Genomic DNA, 19,582 nt, shown 5'->3' on the forward strand with positions numbered 1-19,582 from the left:
AGGGTGAGCATCCATTTTGATCTTGCCTTCAGCACTGTGGATCGTCATGGCTGCTGGATTGGCTTCTTTAACTTTCACTAATCCCAATGTTGCTTCCTTGTGTTTTTCTTTTGCAGAGCAAAGTCGCATATTTCCTTTGATGAAGGAAAGATGATGAGCAATGAAGCGATCAACTTGAACAGGCAAGTTTTGAAGAGAGGGAGCATTATTCCTGTCTAGATTGGTAAGTAGGTCTAACTTGAAAGTCTAATTATGTGGGGAACAATCTCAGGGAGGAAATGAATGTTATCTCTATCCCTGTTACCTGCAGCACGTGACCTGCTCTCCTTGCATATGTTTGTAACCCAGTCTCGTAGGTCGGTCTGGATCTCATCATGAGGATCCACTTGATCCACTTCCTCTGTGTCTTCATCTAGAATGATGATGGAGTCTTCTGCTATTTAGGTTTTTAAGATATTTTTTGCACCTCTCTGATTTGAGTGGAGCTCCAGAACTATTGTCACCCTCTGTCTCACTGAGGGCCACCACAGTGATGGCATGCAACAGCTGTTTTGCATGGTTCAAACATTGTGAGAAAACAAGCTTTGCAATTGACAGGCAGTGCCACTAGCAGATCATATTGATGCAGTGTGCAACATCAACCCTGATAAAACAAATAGGAAGTTTTGGTTCCCAAGTAACACACTGAAGCATTCGTTTATGTAGGTCTTCTGCTCAGGATAAGGAGTGAAGGTCTTGACCAGAGCACCAAGAATAGCCAGAGAAAAGTCACTCACAGCTTCCATTGGAACAACTGCATCTGCACGAACCCATCTTGTCAACCATGTGGCAATCGCATTAATGTTGTTCCTCTTTAACAGCATTTGCACTACTGGAACACTGGAGCAGTTTTCCCCTATCAGAACGGCTTGATACAGAAAGATATGGCCAGAGGTACCAATTGCTCTCACTAGTTTTATTACTACTGAGGCCAGTTGCATCAAAATAAACTTGGAGACATTTTTTGGACAATGCCTTGTACACATTTAGCTCTGTTTGTTTCCAAAAGTGACCGAAAAACTTCCAGTCCAAAATCTCAAATGCCCCTTTTCCACTGGCTCAATTTGGCCCTACTCGACTTGGCTCGCATTGCGAGCGTTACAGTTTTTCCTGTACCGGTGCCTACTTTTTGTTCCCTGCTCCTGAGCAGGTATGACCGGGGCTGAATAGGGACTACATGTGAGGTGACCAGACTGCTGTTCACTGATTGGTCATGGGACCAGGAGAAATAAGGTTTTCATTGAAGGAAAAGTTAATAAAACACAAGAGCAACTACAATAATATTAAGGACCACAGTGGCCGGAGCAGGTCATACGAGTAAATTTATCATTTACAGACCATACACCATGCCTGAAGACTGATAGAAAAGAAAAAGGACAAATCAGCTTTCTGAATTACATGCAGGCAGAGGGCTGTATGTAATAACATCCTAAACCAGCTGATCACACATAAAATCAGCTGTTCAGAGGCAAAAACATTTCCCCCAAAACACACAAAAAACCACCATGAAACAACGTGTTTGGTTTGGAAATGTATTTGCGGTCCTTGAGCGAACCGGCGTCTGCAGGAGGAGTGAGCAAGCAGAGAGCAGCTGACCCCTAATCAACCTTGTCCTCGTTATTGCCATGGAAAAGACAAAAACTTTCTCATAAAGCCCAAAATTTTAACTTCTTCAGGCAAACTTTGGAGCTTCACCATCCAGACAGCTTTCTCCTCTCTTCTTTGCCTGCCACACCCTCTAACATCAGAACCCCTGAGCTTTATTTTACAAATTCTGGCTGGGCTGTGGTCCAGATAATTATCCCAGTGGATTATTTTATATATAAAAAACATGAGACATTCTTGCATATATATTAATACAAACTTTATTAGTATTTAGTTATTAATGTTTTTGTTTTCTATTTATTTTTAATCATTAGTAACGTTAATAGCACCACAACACACTACACCCATGGCTGGAGGCGGGGCTTCAGTCTCCATAGCTTCAGCAGTTGGTCAGTGGAAACACAACAGTTACCGAACCAAGTAGAGCGAAACCGAGTGGTGCAGAACTGCACCGGCTAAAACGAGCCAGTGGAAAAGGGGCACAATATTACCACTGTGAGGTGTGCTATATTTTAGTAACTGCAAAGAAATATTGGGGTCTTTGTCACCTATTTCCAAAGCTTTTCTCTCTTGTTTGGCTTTTCGTAGGGTGGCCAAATTAGCCAGGTGTCTTGGCTCGGGATCTCCAATATCCATCAGATCTGCTGCTTTGCTGACCTACATAGAGCTGGTTCCATCCTGCCATCACACAGCTCTTTTGAAATCTGCTCACGCAGGTTTCCAGACATGAACTTCTTGGTACGGCCAGTGTGTCGGGAGATATCTGTTTCTGTGATGGAACACTGAACCACCACTGTGCTAACTGTTGGCTCTCTGTCACATGTCATTTTAACACGGGCTTCACACTCTTTTCAGAAGCCCATGATGTCTATATAGTTATTTATGACAGTTGGATAAATCTTTGCTCTTTGAAACACAAATGTACATGTGCTTTTTTTCACCTTTTTCCAAATCAGATCACTAATTATGAGTCCAATTGCCATGTTCCATAATGGTGTATTCCCTTTTCCCAGATTGCGCAAGCCTGATGATTGTATTCAACTTTTTTGGTTATAAATTTAACCCATTCTTCAAAAGGAACTTTCAGCTAAAAGAACCTGGACAGTCTTTTTGTCTAAGAGAATTAAAACCATAGTCATACTCTGTGTCAATACTACTTTCTTAATCACTTTCCTCATCACTGATGTCCAAACTTGACCAGATATTGTGTCTGTTTAACTTTACAAAAGAATACAGGGCCTTCGGAGACATCTTGTGCCCCAGCTGCCGACTCAGCTCTGTCCAGACAGTGGCAGCTGGAGTGGCTATTTTGCCATTTTGTAGTTTGGCCTCTTGAAGAGCAGAGAACTGCAATAAGGGAGTCTCTGTTTACTGATGGCTGTCAAGGCATCTAGTTAAAAAATAAAAAAAGCTTTGATTAGCATTGATCAAAAGATTAATTCTGGCCTATATAATCTAGAAGCCGCAAAACATTGGTATTGATATGATCAATATGTTTCAAAAGTCTGGACTTCAAACTGAATAAGTTGTGGATTTACCGGACATATTCATTTTATAGTCCATCTTCTGGACATATTCAATTAGGTGCAAAATGGGTTGATGGTGACCTCTGCATGACCTAATAAATAATCTTTAATATCTCAAACTATAGCAGCACAAACGAAGCACTAACCATTCTGTCTATTTGCGGGAATTTTTCATGTGGGCGGAGAGTCAGCTTCACTTAACTGCTAAAATCCAGGACATTAAAAGACTATCAAATACGTCAACATCAGAGTTCAGGTGATAAAAGAAACAGATTTTAGTTTCATTTTCGCTTACAACCCCAGCAGATCAATGTCACCCGGATTTAGGTGACGTCGACGGTCACAATATTTTTCTATTGGTTGTAATTAATGTTGACGCTTTCTTTTATTTTCTAGATGAAGGAGAAGTTCTGGGATTAGAAACTAAATATGGACAACAAAGATGGACGGCTGTGTTGACGAACAAAATGCTTACTTTTACCTTTTTGCTTCTCTTGGGAATACACCGCTCTGCAGCTGGTTAGTAAGCGGTTTATTTTCATTTTAATTTTGTTTTATTAGAATGTTATAAATTAATACTCAGGAAAATGTACAGCTCTGGTAAAACGTCTAGTTTATCATGTAGCCTAATAACCAAACAATTAGTTGAGTTAAAAGAGGTCAGTTTTCCAAACAGATCTCTAACATTTAGGCAGCTGATTTTGAAAAAAAAAACTAAACATTTTTTTTAACGTCCAGCCTTTTACTACATAGCTAGAGTACCTTATTTGTCTTCATCTTTCTTTTATTTACTCTTTTACACAGACATGAGACGGAAGAAAAAGAAACATTTGAACACGAAATAAAGGCAATGCTCCCGACAAATATGCCATATATATAGATAGATAGATAGATAGATAGATAGATAGATAGATAGATAGATAGATAGATAGATAGATAGATAGATAGATAGATATTAACTGTAGATAATCGTATTTATTGTTTCACTTAACGTTGTGCATTCGACGTTGTCATCGCACTGTTTTTAAAATAAATTCTGCAGCTATTTGATTTAATATACATATACATGTTTACTTCAGAATCTGTACGGGTCATCAATGAAAGGGTAGTAGCCCAATCTATGCAGTCCATTCTGATCTTCCAGCACTTTTAAGCTGTCCAGCTGAAACTTATTTTGTTGCTTTTCATAATATGACCAATGCATTGTTATTTAATTTCCATATCGGCTCATTATTCCACAGAAAATATATTTACAAACCAAACTGATTTTGACATTATTTGTAACAGAATTATTAGTTTATCCACTGCTGAGTGGCGATAGTATTAATATCCTGTTCAATTAAGTGCTTTTTACATAAAGAAACCAAATTTAAATCTATATTAAAGTGTAATTCCCAAAAACTGTTAAATATCGTACTCGTACTCGTACTCGTCGTCTTCCGCTTTATCCGGGACCGGGTCGCGGGGGCAGCAGACTCAGCAGAGACGCCCAGACGTCCCTCTCCCCAGACACCTCTTCCAGCTCCTCCGGGGGGAGCCCAAGGCGTTCCCAGGTCAGCCGAGAGACATAGTCCCTCCAGCGTGTCCTGGGCCATCCCCTGGGCCTCCTCCCAGTGGGACGTGCCTGGAACACCTCCCGAGGAAGGCGTCCAGGAGGCATCCGGTATAGATGCCCAAGCCACCTCAACTGGCTCCTCTCGATGTGGAGGAGCAGCGGCTCTACTCCGAGCCCCTCCCGGATGGCCGAGCTCCTAGACATGCTGCGTGCAGCACCTCTGTTCTGCATATTTGTGCCGTTATTACAGCTGCAATATTATTGTGAGAGTCAAGAGCAGCTCATTCAACACAGACTTTGAGACGTTCCATTTATAATGTTGGAACCCTGTCGGATAATACGTGCTGAACGCCGACGTTCTCTACGTGCCTTGTCCCACAACAAGCCAGTAGCGTTGCTAAGCAACACACAGCTTATCAGGTATAATTACCTTACAATACACACCTTTGCTACTGGCTACGGTGGCTTTTTATGTCCAAAGAGACGTACGCTTTTGTAGTTGGTTCGGATCGGGGCCAGTTTGTATTCAGACCATAAGCGAACCGCACCAGAGTCCGTTTGGAAGCGGACCGAGACCACCTCAAAAAGTGGGTCTCGGTCCGGTTGTTTGGTCCGGACCAGGGTTCGCTTGAGTGTATTCACACCTGCACAAAAGGTCCGGACCAAGGAGGGAAACGAACTCTGGTCCGTTTAAAGCGGACCAAAAGTGGCAAGTGTGAATACACCCTAACTCTCTTTGTTTTCAATTTCTGGAAAATATATTTTGTTGTAATATGGGTATCTTAAATGACATTTTGTTGTATTTTACTCCTACTTAATGCTCGTGTTATCTATTATACCTTAGTATCATTTTGTGTGTGTGTGTCTGCTGTCTGGGGATCTGTTTGTGGGTTTAAATTTGTTGAATTGTTTACTGCATGGTTCTGCACTGTATCTATCGATATTTCTAAAAATCAATTAAAATACATTAGAAAGGAAGAAAATATTTAATTGATACAATATGTTGTTTCAAATAAATGCTTCCTTTAAAATAAAAGATAAAACACTTTCTGGGTGATCTTTTAATGCAATTTTTTTCTTTTTTATTCTTATGTATTATTATGCATTGGGTCATTTTACTTGTTGGCAAAAAAGAATGAAATTATTTTGGTTTTTATTTTGAAAGATCAAATCAGAATCTTGTCTTTTTTCCAGTGACCCACTCCCAGAAATATATCCACACTGGATCGTCTCAAGTCCAAAACTTCCCAGAGTTTGTACTTGTTGGTTTGGTTGATGACGTCCAGTTCATTTACTACGACAGCAACACCCAGAAATGTGAGCCCAAACAGGACTGGATGGAGAAGAACGCTGATGAGCAGTATTGGCAGGGGGAGAATGGAAAAGCTATGACTCACCAGCAGGGATTCAAAGCTGAAATCGAAACTCTAAAGCAGCGCTTCAACCAAACTGGAGGTTTGTCTGTTTCCCACTATCAATAAGATCTTTTTTGTGTTGTTCATGGCAGATATGTGACACAGACACACAAACATGACATAGCCAAATGGAGAGACTCCTCTGAGCAGTTTCCGTAGCCATGAATAAATATAAAGTTGAACAATTGTTAAAATTAAATGAACTCTACTTAAGGTTATTGCTTTTATTAACCTATACAATGCTGAATGAGTCACTTACAGGAATCATAAGCAAGAAGCAAACACCAAATTTAGTAAAATCTGGTGTTTCAGTAGCAGCAGCATATCTTCATTGTAAGGAACCAGATTTATACAAGGACAAAAGGTGTTTGAAAAATGTGAAAAACTTCAATTTAATACTTTAGAAAAATTGTTTAAAAAAGGGTCAAACTTCAATGCAAAAAAAAAATCAAATGACAAATAACACAGATTTGGGCCCAACTTAACTGAGGTCAACTAAGCACCAAGTAAAGAACAAAGGCTGCTTAAATAGGGGTGGAGTAAACTAAACTTGCCAGATGAGGGAGGTACATGTAACAAAGAAACAAAAAAAAAACTAATTAGCAAAACAACACGTGACACAAATAAGCAAAACTATCTTTAACAGAGATATTTGCAGCTCTTTTCCTGACCCTTGACCTGTATAAGTCCTGGATGGAGGGAAGGTCAGCCCTGATTATTCGTTCCAGTCTCCACCTGTCCTGTTTTGTCGATGAGCCAAACCACACTGAGATGGATGAAGACAGGACAGACTGAATGATGGCAGTGTAGAAGATGACCAGAGATGGTGGTTCCTAGGAACCTGAAGTGGTCCACAGCCGACACGGTGTTGTTGAGGATGGTGAGAGGGGTGTATGGGGGTGGTGTTCTCCGAAAGTCCACCACCATTTCCACAGTCTTGAGTGGGTTGAGTTCAAGGTAGTTCTGACTGCACCAGTGTATCAGACGATCTACCTCCTGTCTGTATGCAGACTCATCACCGGCTTGGATCAGTCCAATGACAGTGGTGTCGTCTGCAAACTTCAGGAGTTTCACGGACGAGTCCGATGAGGTGCAGTCATTTGTGTACAGAGAGAAGAGGAGTGGGGATAGAACACACCCCTGGGGGGCACCAGTACTTATTGATCTGGATCGGGAGAAGATACTCCCCAGTCTCACTTGCTGCTGTCGGTCCGTCAGGAAGCTGTTGATCCACTGACAGGTGGAGGCTGGGACGTTGAACTGGGTGAGCTTCTGGTGGAGGATGTCTGGTATGATGGTGTTGAAGGCCGAGCTGAAGTCTACAAACAGGATCCTGGCGTACGTCCCTGGGTGGTCGAGGTGTTGCAGGATGAAGTGTAGACCTATGTTGACAGCATCATGTGCCGACCTGTTTGCGCAGTAAGCAAACGGCAGGGGGTCCAACAGGGGGGCTGTGATGTCTTTCAGGTGCTTCAACACCAGCCGCTCAAAGGATTTCATGACCACAGACGTCAGGGCTACAGGCCTGTAGTCATTTAATCCTAGGATGGTGGGTTTCTTGGGCACTGGGATGATGGTGGGTCGTTTGAGGCAGGAGGGGACCTCACATTTCTTCAGTGACTTGTTAAAGATCCGGGTGAAGATTGGAGCGAGATGATTTGCTCAGGCATGATGGGGAGACATTTTCAGGTCCTCCAGCTTTCTTTGTTTTCAAAGAGGAACTGAAGGTAGAGGGTTGGTAGCTTTGTGGGAAGAACTTGTTCCTGAATGGGATATGGAGGAGATGATTTGAGGCGTGAACGGCTTCCTGTCATGTCTGCAGTAGAAGCCATTCAGATTGTTCGCCAGGCAAGGATTCTGTTCAGGAAGGTTGGGGGGGCTCCTGTAAGCAACTCAGGAAGTACAGTCTCTGCTGGGCCTTCTTTCGAACAGTGTCCATGTGTGAAGACCATCTCAGGTCCTCAGAGATGGTGGTTCCTAAGAACCTGTCCGGGCTACTGCACCCTGTTGGGGGTCAGACGCCTCGGAGCCCCTCCGGTTCTTTGGAAACCCGGAAACAGTTACTCACTCTATCTAAAGACTTAAAGGAACAACTCAACCAGTTTCTAACTTTTAGCTCTTTTAATTTAAATTAAGGCAGAGGAATGATTACAGAGATCAGCGCTGAGGCTCCCGTCTCGGACCGTAGCATCTGTTAGAGGATGAAAGAGCCTCAATAGAAGGTCACATATAGTTTTTATATCTGGCACTCCAATGCAATGGATGTTTCCTCCCTCAGTGATTATCAGTAGACTATGTGTCACCATTGTGTTGTCTATCTGTTAGATTGTGTAGTAGCTGGTGTCCAGGTGACAGGCGACTGTGGCTCAGTAGGAAGAGTAGTTGTCTTGCAATCAGAAGGTTGTGGGTCAATTCCAGCTTCCTCCTGCCATATGTCGATGTGCCCCTGGGCCAGGCACTTAACCTCAAGTTGCGTACCGATCTGCGTATGAATGTGTGAGCATTAGTGAGTGCGATTGGGTGAATGTGGCTCTAGTGTAAAGCGCTTTGAGCGGTCTGTATGACTGGAAAAGCACTTATTCCATAGTGGGTTGCGGGGTAGCTGGTGCCTATCTCCAGCAGTCTATGGGCGAGAGGCAGAGTACACCCTGGACAGGTCGCCAATCCATCGCAGGGCAACACACAAACAACCATGCACACACTCATTCATACACATAAGGGCAATTTAGAGAGACCAATCAACCTAACAGGCATGTCTTTGGACTGTGGGAAGAAGCCAGAGTACCCGGTGAGAACCCACACATGCACGGGGAGAACATGCAAACTCCATGCAGAAAGACCCCTGGATGGGAATCAAACCCAGGACCTTCTTGCTGCAAGGCAACAGTGCTACCAATTGCGCCACCGTGCAGCCCTATTTGGAGGGTGTCTTAATTATCACATGTTGGACCACTTGTTTGCTGAGTATTGGATTATCTGCACGTTGTTTGGCGTCACTGTGCCCCTCCAATGGCATCGGCCATTTTGTACCCAGGACAGCCCGCTCCTACATATCCCATCGAGCATTGCGACTGATATGACTGGGCGTCCCCAGTCTGACGTCACAGGGTGCTATATAGGAGGCGCCCATGTTTGAAAAGACACCTTCTGCTAGAAATCGATCTGGTGATTGAAGCGCGTCACTTTAAGAGAAGAACTCTGTGAGGAGTTTCATTCATTCTCTCTCGTTGGACAACGAACCATTCATAACTAATAAGAAGGCCAGAGATTTCACTTTGCCGATCGAAGACGTGAGTTAACACGTAACTGGAGACACGGAGTTTCGGAGAGACGAACCGCTACCGTGTTTCATTTCCAAGTCGACTTTGATGGTCAGATCATATTTTTCCTTTTTGTCAAGAAGACCAAAGGACAAAGACTGACCGCTCCCCTGAAGTTAATTGTGGACGCACATTAACTTAATCCCACTTTTCCTCGCTCGAATTCCCTCACTCGGAAGAAGACGACACAAGTAAAACCCATTTTTTTTTTATTTCTTTATTAGAAGGCCTGGGCAGGGTCAGAGGTTGTAGAAGCGATCAGAATCGCTGGTTAGGATCTCATGTGTTCTGAATAATATGTGCATGTAACCTTGCTTGTTGAAACTTTGATGTGTTATGTAATATCGGGACCCGCCGTGTCCTCGAGCTGTTTGTGTTTACTATCTGAACGCGGGTGTGTTGCAAGACTGGACTGTTAAGGCGACCTCATGGTAAAATTCTCCATTTTACCTTTGTCTTCAATCTCACTGTGCTAGCTTGCCGCCAAAAGTTATCAATCCTTTGTGGTCAGGAGTCAGGGGGACGTTTTACGATCAGAAGACCATAAGGACAGTCGGAGCTGCGCTCCAACCCCCACCACTCGCCACCACTCATATCCCCCTCTCCCTTCGTCTGTAGTGCCATAAACTGCTGGTTGATTCAATACATACCCACTACCGTTTGTTGATTTTGCTTATTTAGATGTGTTACCCCTGTGTTTGTAGAATTTTGCATGTTGAGTAGGTGAAAATTAATCAATATTCACATAGATAAAGAGAGAGCGTTTTGTGTTCATTGTGTGCAAAAAGTGATGTGTCAGTCAAAATAAGGTTCAAGTTCCACACGTTTCGGCAGAAACGGTCGATTAAACAGTGACATCTCCGGCAATAGTTATTAATTATTACGGAGTAGTTAACGGTTGTAATTGTCAGAGGCGTTGAGCCACAATTACAACACCAGAAACATCTCTGGTCTCGATTCGTAAATGAGGATTTATGGTTAAGAAATTGATTTTGTCAGATTATGATTTGTAATTATAATTATTGATCAAGATTTTTCAATCAATAATCATACTCCCAACACACATTAGAGTACTCGTACTCGTCGTCTTCTGCTTTATCTGGGACCGGGTTGCGGGGGCAGCAGACTCAGCAGACACACCCAGACGTCCCTCTCCCTAGACACCTCCTCCAGCTCCTCCGGGGGGAGCCCAAGGTGTTCTCAAGCTAGCCGAGAGACATAGTCCCTCCAGCGTGTCCTGGGCCGTCCCCTGGGCCTCCTCCCAAAGGGACGTGCCGGGAACACCTCCCGAGGAAGGCGTCCAGGAGGCAACCAATATACATGTCCAAGCCTCCTCAACTGGCTCCTCTCGATGTGGAGAAGCAACGGCTCTACTCCAAGCCCCTCCCGGATAGCCGAGCTCCTCACCCTATCTCTAAGGGAGTGCCCGGCCACGCTATGGAGGAAGCTCATTTCAGGCGCTTGTATCCGGGATCTCGTTCTTTTGGTCATGACCCAAAGTTCATGGCCATAGGTGAGCGTAGGAACGTAGACCGACCGGTAAATAGAGAGCTTCGCTTTTCGGCTCAGCTCTCTCTTCACCCCAACGGACCGGCACAGCGCCCCCATTACTGTGGCAGACGCACCGATCCGTCTGTCGATCTCCCGCTCCATTCTTCCCTCACTCGTGAACAAGACCCCGAGATACTTAAACTCCTCCACTTGAGGCAGGAACTCCCCTCCAACCTGAAGAGGACAAGCCACCCTTTTCCGGTCGAGAACCATGGCCTCGGACTTCATCCCAGCTGCTTCACACCCGGCTGCGAACTGCCCCAGCGCATGCTGTAGGTCTTGGCTAAAGGGGGCCAGCAGGACCAGGTCATCTGCAAAAAGAAGAGACGAAATCCTCTGGTCCCCCTCCAATCCTTGGCTGCACCTAGAAATCCTGTCCATTAAAGTTATGAATAGGACCGGTGACAAAAGGCAGCCCTGCCGGAGTCCAACATGCACCAGCAACAGGTCCGACTTAGTGCCGGCAATGCGGCCCAAACTCCTGCTCCGCTTGTACAGAGACCGGATGGCCCCTAGTAAATCGCCCCCGATTCCATACTCCTGGAGCACCCCCCACAGGGCATCACGAGGGACACAGTCGAATGCTTTCTCCAGGTCCACAAAACACATGTGGACCGGTTGGGCAAACTCCCATGAACCCTCGAGTACCCTGTAGAGGGTATAGAGCTGGTCCAATGTTCCACGGCCGGGACGAAAACCACACTGCTCCTCCTGAAGCCGAGGTTCGACTATCGGCCGGACTCTCCTCTCCAATACCCTGGCGTAGGCCTTACCAGGGAGGCTGAGGAGTGTGATCCCCCTGTAGTTGGAACACACCCTCCGGTCACCCTTCTTATGAAGAGGGACCACCACCCCAGTCTGCCAATCCAGAGGCAGTGTCCCCGTCCGCCACGCAATGTTGAAGAGGCGTGTCAACCATGACAGCCCCACAACATCCAAAGACTTGAGATACTCAGGGCGGATCTCATCCATCCCCGAAGCCCTGCCACCGCGGAGCTATTTAACCACCTCGGTGACTTCAGCCTGGGTGATGAAAGAGTCCAACCCGAGTCCCTAGACCCTGTTTCCAACAGGGAATGCATGATGGCAGGATTGAGGAGATCCTCGAAGTACTCCTTCCACCGCCCGATAATGTACCCAGTCGAGATCAGCAGCCTCCCACCCCCAACAGTGTTGGCGAAGCACTGCTTCCCTCTCCTGAGGCGCCGGACAGTTTGCCAGAATCGATTTGAGGCCAACTGGTAGTCCTTCGCCATGGCCTCACTGAACTCCTCCTGAGTTTTTTCCTCTGCCACAGCCCGGGCCGCAGCACGTTTGGCACACGGCACCAGGACAACCTAGGCAGGAGGTCAATGATCGACTTTGTTGTCGTATCATTTTGGACACTCGGGTGAAGAGAGGAGCTGAGCTGTCCACTGATCACCACCTGGTGGTGAGTTGGGTCCGCTGGAAGAGGAGAAAGCCGGATAGACTTGGCAGGCCCAAGCGCATAGTGAGGGACTGCTGGGAACGTCTGGCGGAGCCCTTGGCCAGGGAGGTATTCAACTCCCACCTCCGGGAGAGCTTTGAGCAGATTCCGGGGGAGGTTGGAGACATAGAGTCCGAGTGGACCATGTTCTCCGCATGCATTGTCGATGCTGTTTCCTGTAGCTGCAGCCGTAAGGTCTGCGGTGCCTGTCGCAGCAGCAATCCCCGAACCCGGTGGTGGACACCGACCGAAAGGGATGCTGTCAAACTGAAGGAGTCCTATCGGCTGTGGTTGGTTTGTGGGACTCCGGAGGCGGCTGACGGGTACCGTCAATTATCTGTTTGATGCTAAATTAGTTGGAAATAATTTAGTCATCATAAAAATTTATGGCTAATATGACATCCAATAGAAATATAATCTTCCTCTAATAAATAAAACATGTCCTGAACAGTTAAAATATTTGGGTCAAAGAATAAAACAAGGAGCAGATAAATCCATGAATGGCTCCAAAAGACGAATAAAACCTAAAATCTGATTAAAATCCTGATATTTTACATGGTTTCCACTCTGTGTCTCCATCACTGACAGTCAGTAGAAAACCTTCATGTCTGACCTTCCAGACATTTTGCCAACACAGCTTTAGATTCAGCTGCTTTATAGAGGAGGAGCTCCTGGGTCAGTGGTTCTGGGTTGTAGAGTCTAATTGTGGGCAGGTGTGTTTGTTTCCATTTGTGGAGTCTTTCCAGAACCTCTGAGCAGACAGAAACAAACTGAAGGAGAAAAAACACACAGAGAAGATCAGCTGAAACATGACTGACTGAGAGGAGCTGAACAAGCAGGAAGATCAGAATTACTGCTGGAAGATGAAGACTAGAAACTGATGCTGCAGTGATCAAAACTGGACCTAAACTCTCCTTCAGTGAAGAACTCTGAGCAGAAACCTCACACTTCAAAACATTCTCCTCAGACACATCACCTTGCTGTCTGTCTGCCAGAGAACATGATCAGTCAGTCATTTTCTACCACTTATTCCATAGTGGGTCACAGGGAAGCTGGTGCCTATCTCCAGCAGTCTATGGGTGAGAGGCAGGGTACACCCTGGACAGGTCGCCAGTCCATCACAGGGCAACACACAAACAACCATGCACACAGACTCATTCATACACCTAAGGGCAATTTACAGTTACCAATTAACCTTACAGGCATGTTTTTGGACTGTGGGAGGAAGCCAGAGTACCTGGTGAGAACCCACGCATGCACAGGGAAAACATGCAAACTCCATGCAGAAAGACCCCAGGCCAGGAATTGAACCCAGGACCTTCTTGCTGCAAGGCAACAGTGCTACCAACTGCACCACCATGCAGCCATCAGAGAACATGATGCAAAACTAAATAAATTAGATCAACCTTTTCAAAAGTTACAATGCCTACATCGGAGTCACATTAAGTTACACTTGTGTAGATAAACTGTGAACACTATTATTATTTAATTTCCCTTTGGGATTAATAAAGTATTTTTGAATTGAATTGAATTGAACACTAAATATGTATACGATGAAGGTTCTATGGATGATAAATAACTTTCACAAGTTTGTTTTTTTCTTCAAGATGTCTGCACTGTTTGAATGACTGTTGTTTTGTGTTAGTTAAATCTGCTATTAAAAAAGTAAAATACACAATCTCACTTGAGTTCCTGCATTATCTTTGTCTTTTAGGTGTCCACATTTACCAGGAGATGTACGGCTGTGAGTGGGACAATGAGACTGGACAGGTTACTGGCTATCGACAGTTTGGCTATGATGGGGAAGACTGGTTAATGTGGGACATGGAGACAAACACATGGATCGCTCCAAAACAACAAGCTGAAATTACTAAAAACAAATGGAACAATAACAAAGCTCACCTGGAGTCCTTTAAGGACTACATCAACCACATTTGTCCTTGGTTTGTGAGGAAGCATGTCGGCTATGGGAGGAGCTCTCTGATAAGGACAGGTATAGTCACATGTTCTCGTTTTATTTTTTGACCAGATTATTCACATACCCCATTTTAGTACACAGTCTCAAAAGGAAAATGTATAGTAGCGCTCATCTAGATACCAACTTCTTCACTACATTTAGACTGGACTCAGTTCTGTTTGTGTATCTGAGGCTCGTCTCCAGCTCTGACACATTTCAACTAATGTACTTTTCATTAGACATGAATCATTATAAACTGGTTATATTTTAACTTTGTCTCCATCTCCAGATCTTCCATCAGTTTCCTTTCTCCAGAAGACTTTCTCCTCTCCAGTCAGCTGCCACGCTACAGGTTTCTACCCGAACAGAGCTGAGATGTTCTGGAGGAAAGATGGAGAAGAGGTTTATGATGGTGTGGACAAAGGAGAGATCCTCCCTAACAATGATGAGACCTTCCAGATGAGTGTGGACATAGATCTGTCCTCTGTTGCAGCTGAAGACTGGACCAAGTATGAATGTGTGTTTCAGCTCTCTGGAGTCAAAGAAGACGTCACCCACAGACTGGAGAAAACAAGGATCTTGACCAATGAATGTAAGTAATGGTGTAAAGAGCTGCATGTGTTTATAGGTAGATATCTGCTGATTACAAAGTTCTGTCTGCTTTCATCGTCTTTTTAGATTTAGATTCAGTTTTAGGACTCAGAACCAGAAGCTTTCTTTGTTTGGATCATTATCTCAGCCTGAACCATAAAATAAAAGTTAAAACACCTGATTTGATGCTGATAAAATCTACTCCAGGTGTTTGAGCTTCTTTTTATTGTCAGTAAAAACCAGTTTCAATAAAAACCTTCAGGTTTATTCGTTAAGAGGTTTTAGGTGATGTTAGACTTTGTGCAACCATTCACTGCATTAATTGAATTAACAGCTTTATAACACTTGAAAATTAATGTGCATTATTATTGAATTAACCTCACAATTATAGTAAATGAAGGAAATAGATTGAAGCTTATTGGAGGTGTGAGTGTGTTCAGTGTCAGAAAAACGTAGAGAACAGAAACCAGAACCAGCAACAGAAGAACAAAGATAAAACCTGGTCCTGGTGTTCAGACAAACTGGGATAAAAGACATGAACAAACCTGTGACTCTGCATGAGTGTGACCTGGTGTAATGAATAGCTTCATTACGTATGCTGGAACACGTAAAAAGCTGTTTTGAATATTGTTGAAAGAACAAATTACACTGTGAAAGAGATTGGAGTATTTTATTCTTAGTTTGTGGGTGTTTTAGGCATCTTCTTCTCAGCTGGTACTGATGATGACCTGTCCTGGTAAACAAACATAACAAATGGATAAAATACCAGTATCGTGACTAATCTTTGGAATGAATTGTTTTCCAGTATATTGTTAAACAAATCTGTCTCTTCCTCTGTAGGGTGCCTGAGCACCTTTTAAAGGTTCCGGAAGAGACCATTATAAATTCAAGGGAAGGAGTAAACTGTTTGCATTTTAGTGTTTAGTGTTAAAGACTTAAGCCCAGGTACAGACTTGTTTTAGAGATGTTTAGTAATAATGTTTGTTAAATAAAGTGATGTTTTAGCTATGTTGTATGTATGTTAATGTATATGTTTGTTTCACCTGTCATGGTAGGTCTGTTAATGGGAGGGGCTATAACCTGAGTGTGGCTGTAGCTGTGACCATGTGTGACTTATGTAACAGGGTCTCGTCTTCAGTGTTGGTGAATAAACACCCAGTGGATCTGCACCTTTTCTCTGCCTCAAGCCTCCTGCCTTAATCAGCTGCCAAGGACCATTCTAACACCTGGTTTATCTTCTCAACAGCAAATACCATCAATGTGATCATCCCTGTTGTTGCTGTGGTTCTCCTTGGTCTCATTGGTCTGGTTGGATTCATTATTTACAAGAAGAAGAAGAAGAACGGTGAGATATATTTTGTCTTCATTTTCATGTACTTTGATTGTTGACCTTCAGTCAGTGAGAAATAGACCTGATTCAAGCTTTAGAGCTATATATAGACATCAAGTAGACATCAATCAATGATGCGTTGATGTGTAGCCGTGATTTAGACCTACATTTTTCACCTAGACCACATTTAGACCAGGAAGTCTTGATTGGTCTAAATCTAAATTAGGACTTGGAACCATAAAAAAACTGAATCTAAAAATGACAGAAAATTCAAACTCAAATGCAACTTCATTTGATACATGAATTTCATCCTTTTTTTAAGTTGTGATATTGTGGTAATAATATCAGTTTGTGGAAAAATAATCTATATTTTTCTTTAAGAGACAAGAATTGATAGAATAGTGGTGAATATGGTATTATTTGTACTGGTAGATGGAAACATGCATTTAATCTAAAGCGTCCTTAAACATTTGAGCTGTACTGGTTGCTGTTTGCTGAATTTCACCAGAAATAAAGTTCAGTTCATTTTCATCAAAATGTCAGTTAAGCAGCACGAATCTTAATTTCCAAACAGAGCTTCACTCTCATCCAGCAGCAGCTCCTCTGACTAACATTGTTTGTAACACAGAGATTATTCAGCACTCAGAACATTTCTGATGAAGATGAGAAACAGATCATTTCAAGTTGTAAAAAAAAGTTCTCAATTCACCCATAAAATAAAACCAGAATCATTTAATCTGCTGAACCAATATATAAATTGCATAATTCATGATATTCTGTGACTTACCTGGTAAGAGACAATAATTCAGGACCTGAGTTTCAGAAAGGTTGACCATGTCTCTTTTAAGGTAATGTCAACTAAAACCAATTCTAGATGTTCATAAATGTTTCACTTTAAACCAGATATCTGCCAAATTTAGCCTAGAGGTATATGAACCATTTGTTTAGATATATTTTCATCTAAAATGTTCACTAGGTTGTATCTGTAGAAATAAGGCAGAAATGAAAGAATCTTTTAAGACGAGATCTAAAGTTGTTTTTCTGTCTGTTTCAGTGTGCCGTTCTCCTCCTCGTAAGTAAAGCCTCTTTCTATTCTAATCTATTTTTATCTCTAGCTCTGTGTTTTCTAGAAGTATTTCTGTTTTATGGTGCTGGAGATGTTTTCAGGATGTTTTCTGTACATTTTACATCAGTTTGTTGCAGAACATTTATTCACCTGCTTGTTGATGTTACAGCTGTGGAGAACGCTCAGGCCCCAGAGGAAACCCAGTTTCTTCCAGAACCATGAAGAAACAGAACCAGGATGACACAAAGAAGTGAGTTGCTGAATGTTGAGCAAAGACGTTTTTAATAAACATAAGACCTGAATGTAACATTTTATCTCGCTTCATATTGTCTCTGGTTTTCTGGGTCTTCTTATATATAAATAAATTACTAATGAATGATGTTACACATGTAGATTTACATAAACAGACTAATTTTATACATTAATCTGCATTGGAAATGTATTGTTAGAATGATGTGTTTTATTCTTTTGGATTAAAATATTTGTATGACGGTAAATAAAACCTTGAAAATAAATTAGTATTACATGGAAGATAAAACAGTGTGAGATAGTTAGTGTAACAGTAAGTTGTGTTTATGTGTTAAACTGTTCTGATCCAATCAACTACTGATACATTAATCCCTCTAGCCGTCAGATATTCATAACAACTGTTTAAATTCCTTTATAAATGTTTTTTGAGGGTAAATTTAATATTTCCTGTTAAAACACTTTTAGCTACGTTTTTATAGGTTATTCTGTCTCTTTATTTTTTGTTGTTCTTCAGATGTTTCTCTTTAATGTATACTTTAAAATATAATGTTTAAGGAACATATTTTTGCTATTTTAAAGACATTTGTTACATAATTTCTTGTGTTGGGTTTAGTATACTGGTGTTGTGTTGAATCCATCCCAGTAAATTTAGTTTGCTTTTAAATACATTTCCACCAAATCCAACATTTCTTTGTCTTTTATATTGTTAGACAAGCTGAGTTTCTGTATACGCTTCAGAGTCAAGACTTTTATAAATACAGTTTAACTAATATACTCTAAACGAATGTGACCCAATGAACCTGGCCCAAATATATGATTTTTTTTTACAGTAACTTATACAATCGTGTTTTTCTTTTTTCTTTTTTACTCTTTACTGTATACTTTATTTGTTCATTTTTATTTTACATCTTTTATTTTATACTTGTATAAAACTTTTTTAAACCTACATTAAGCCTAAGATTCTACAGTTAGTTGTATATATATTTTTTATAAACATTTATATAAATATAATAAATAATAAAGATTATTATTTCTGTTCTTCTCTCAGTGTGGTGCTTCACTTTTCCAAAACCTGGAAAATAAAACTCACAAGATTACAAGATTAATGGCTTTCGTGTCTACAACAATGGACATTAAGTGTAATGTTAGTATTTAATGTTTGTTGCCAAAATGTTTTAATTTAAAATATTTCACAATTTTTATTCAAAGGATGATTTTACTTTTGAGTGAATAAATTTTGGAATGACAGACTATAACATAACCTTCCAACGCTGGCAGCAGGATGGCAGCTTGTTGAGGTCACCGCTCAATTCCTAGTTCATGAAAGCTAGTGTTTCTAAGGAGTTGGAGGCGTGGTAAGGTGTATTCGTCACTTCCTGTTTTCGCTGTTGCACTTGGTGGATTGTTTGGTGTGTGAAGGCTCTCTTGTTTGATCTGATTTCTCTCTACTGTGATATCTCTTACTGTTATAATACATAAGCACGTTAAAACACATACCTTCTGTTGCTGTATTTAATGTTTGGGGTCTCTCCGTGTCTTAAACGGTTTTTTCTAGTAGTGGTAAGGGGTTGCTAGCTTAGCGTTAGCTTTAGATCCACCATGGCTTTCCGTTCTGCTGTTTCTCTCTCTGAGTCTCCTCCTCTCTGTTAGATGTTCAGTTACTCCTCTGCCTCCTTTAGTGATAATGGGACGTGTAATAAATGTAGCATTTTTGTAGCTTTTGAGGCGAGGGTGTCGGAATTGGAGGCCCGGCTCCGCGCCGTTGAAAAACCAGCAGATAGCCAAGGTCCCTTAGCCAGCGCGGAGACACCGAGGGTAGCTCCCCGTAGCAGTCTTTCAGCAGAACCCGCGCAGCCGGGGCCTCAGGCCAGCTGGGTGACGGTATGTAGAAAGCATAGTCCTAGATCCCA

The 19,582-nt window shown here is 42.4% G+C and overlaps 1 protein-coding gene across 1 annotated transcript; it reads left to right on the plus strand.

The window, feature by feature from the left end:
• The first annotated feature begins 3,566 nt into the window (after window positions 1-3,566).
• LOC124878937 (H-2 class I histocompatibility antigen, Q9 alpha chain-like) lies at window positions 3,567-18,130 on the plus strand. Its single transcript, XM_047383143.1, has 7 exons — window positions 3,567-3,689; window positions 5,920-6,180; window positions 14,194-14,472; window positions 14,726-15,028; window positions 16,274-16,372; window positions 17,412-17,429; window positions 17,593-18,130. The coding sequence occupies exons 1-7, from the start codon at window positions 3,638-3,640 to the stop codon at window positions 17,643-17,645; spliced, it is 1,065 nt and encodes a 354-aa protein (XP_047239099.1). The 5' UTR covers window positions 3,567-3,637; the 3' UTR covers window positions 17,646-18,130.
• The last annotated feature ends 1,452 nt before the right edge of the window (window positions 18,131-19,582 follow it).

This window comes from Girardinichthys multiradiatus, chromosome 13 (genome assembly GCF_021462225.1).
Source record: "Girardinichthys multiradiatus isolate DD_20200921_A chromosome 13, DD_fGirMul_XY1, whole genome shotgun sequence".
NCBI classification, from domain to species: Eukaryota; Metazoa; Chordata; class Actinopteri; order Cyprinodontiformes; family Goodeidae; genus Girardinichthys; species Girardinichthys multiradiatus.

What these genes read in the sequence shown, in the direction of transcription:
- LOC124878937 (XM_047383143.1), top strand. Translation starts at nt 3,638, where the DNA reads ATGCTTACTTTTACCTTTTTGCTTCTCTTGGGAATACACCGCTCTGCA. An exon ending in AATACACCGCTCTGCAGCTG is followed by an intron (nt 3,690 to 5,919) that starts GTTAGTAAGCGG and finishes TCTTTTTTCCAG; the next exon opens with TGACCCACTCCCAGAAATAT. An exon ending in GAGCTCTCTGATAAGGACAG is followed by an intron (nt 14,473 to 14,725) that starts GTATAGTCACAT and finishes CTCCATCTCCAG; the next exon opens with ATCTTCCATCAGTTTCCTTT.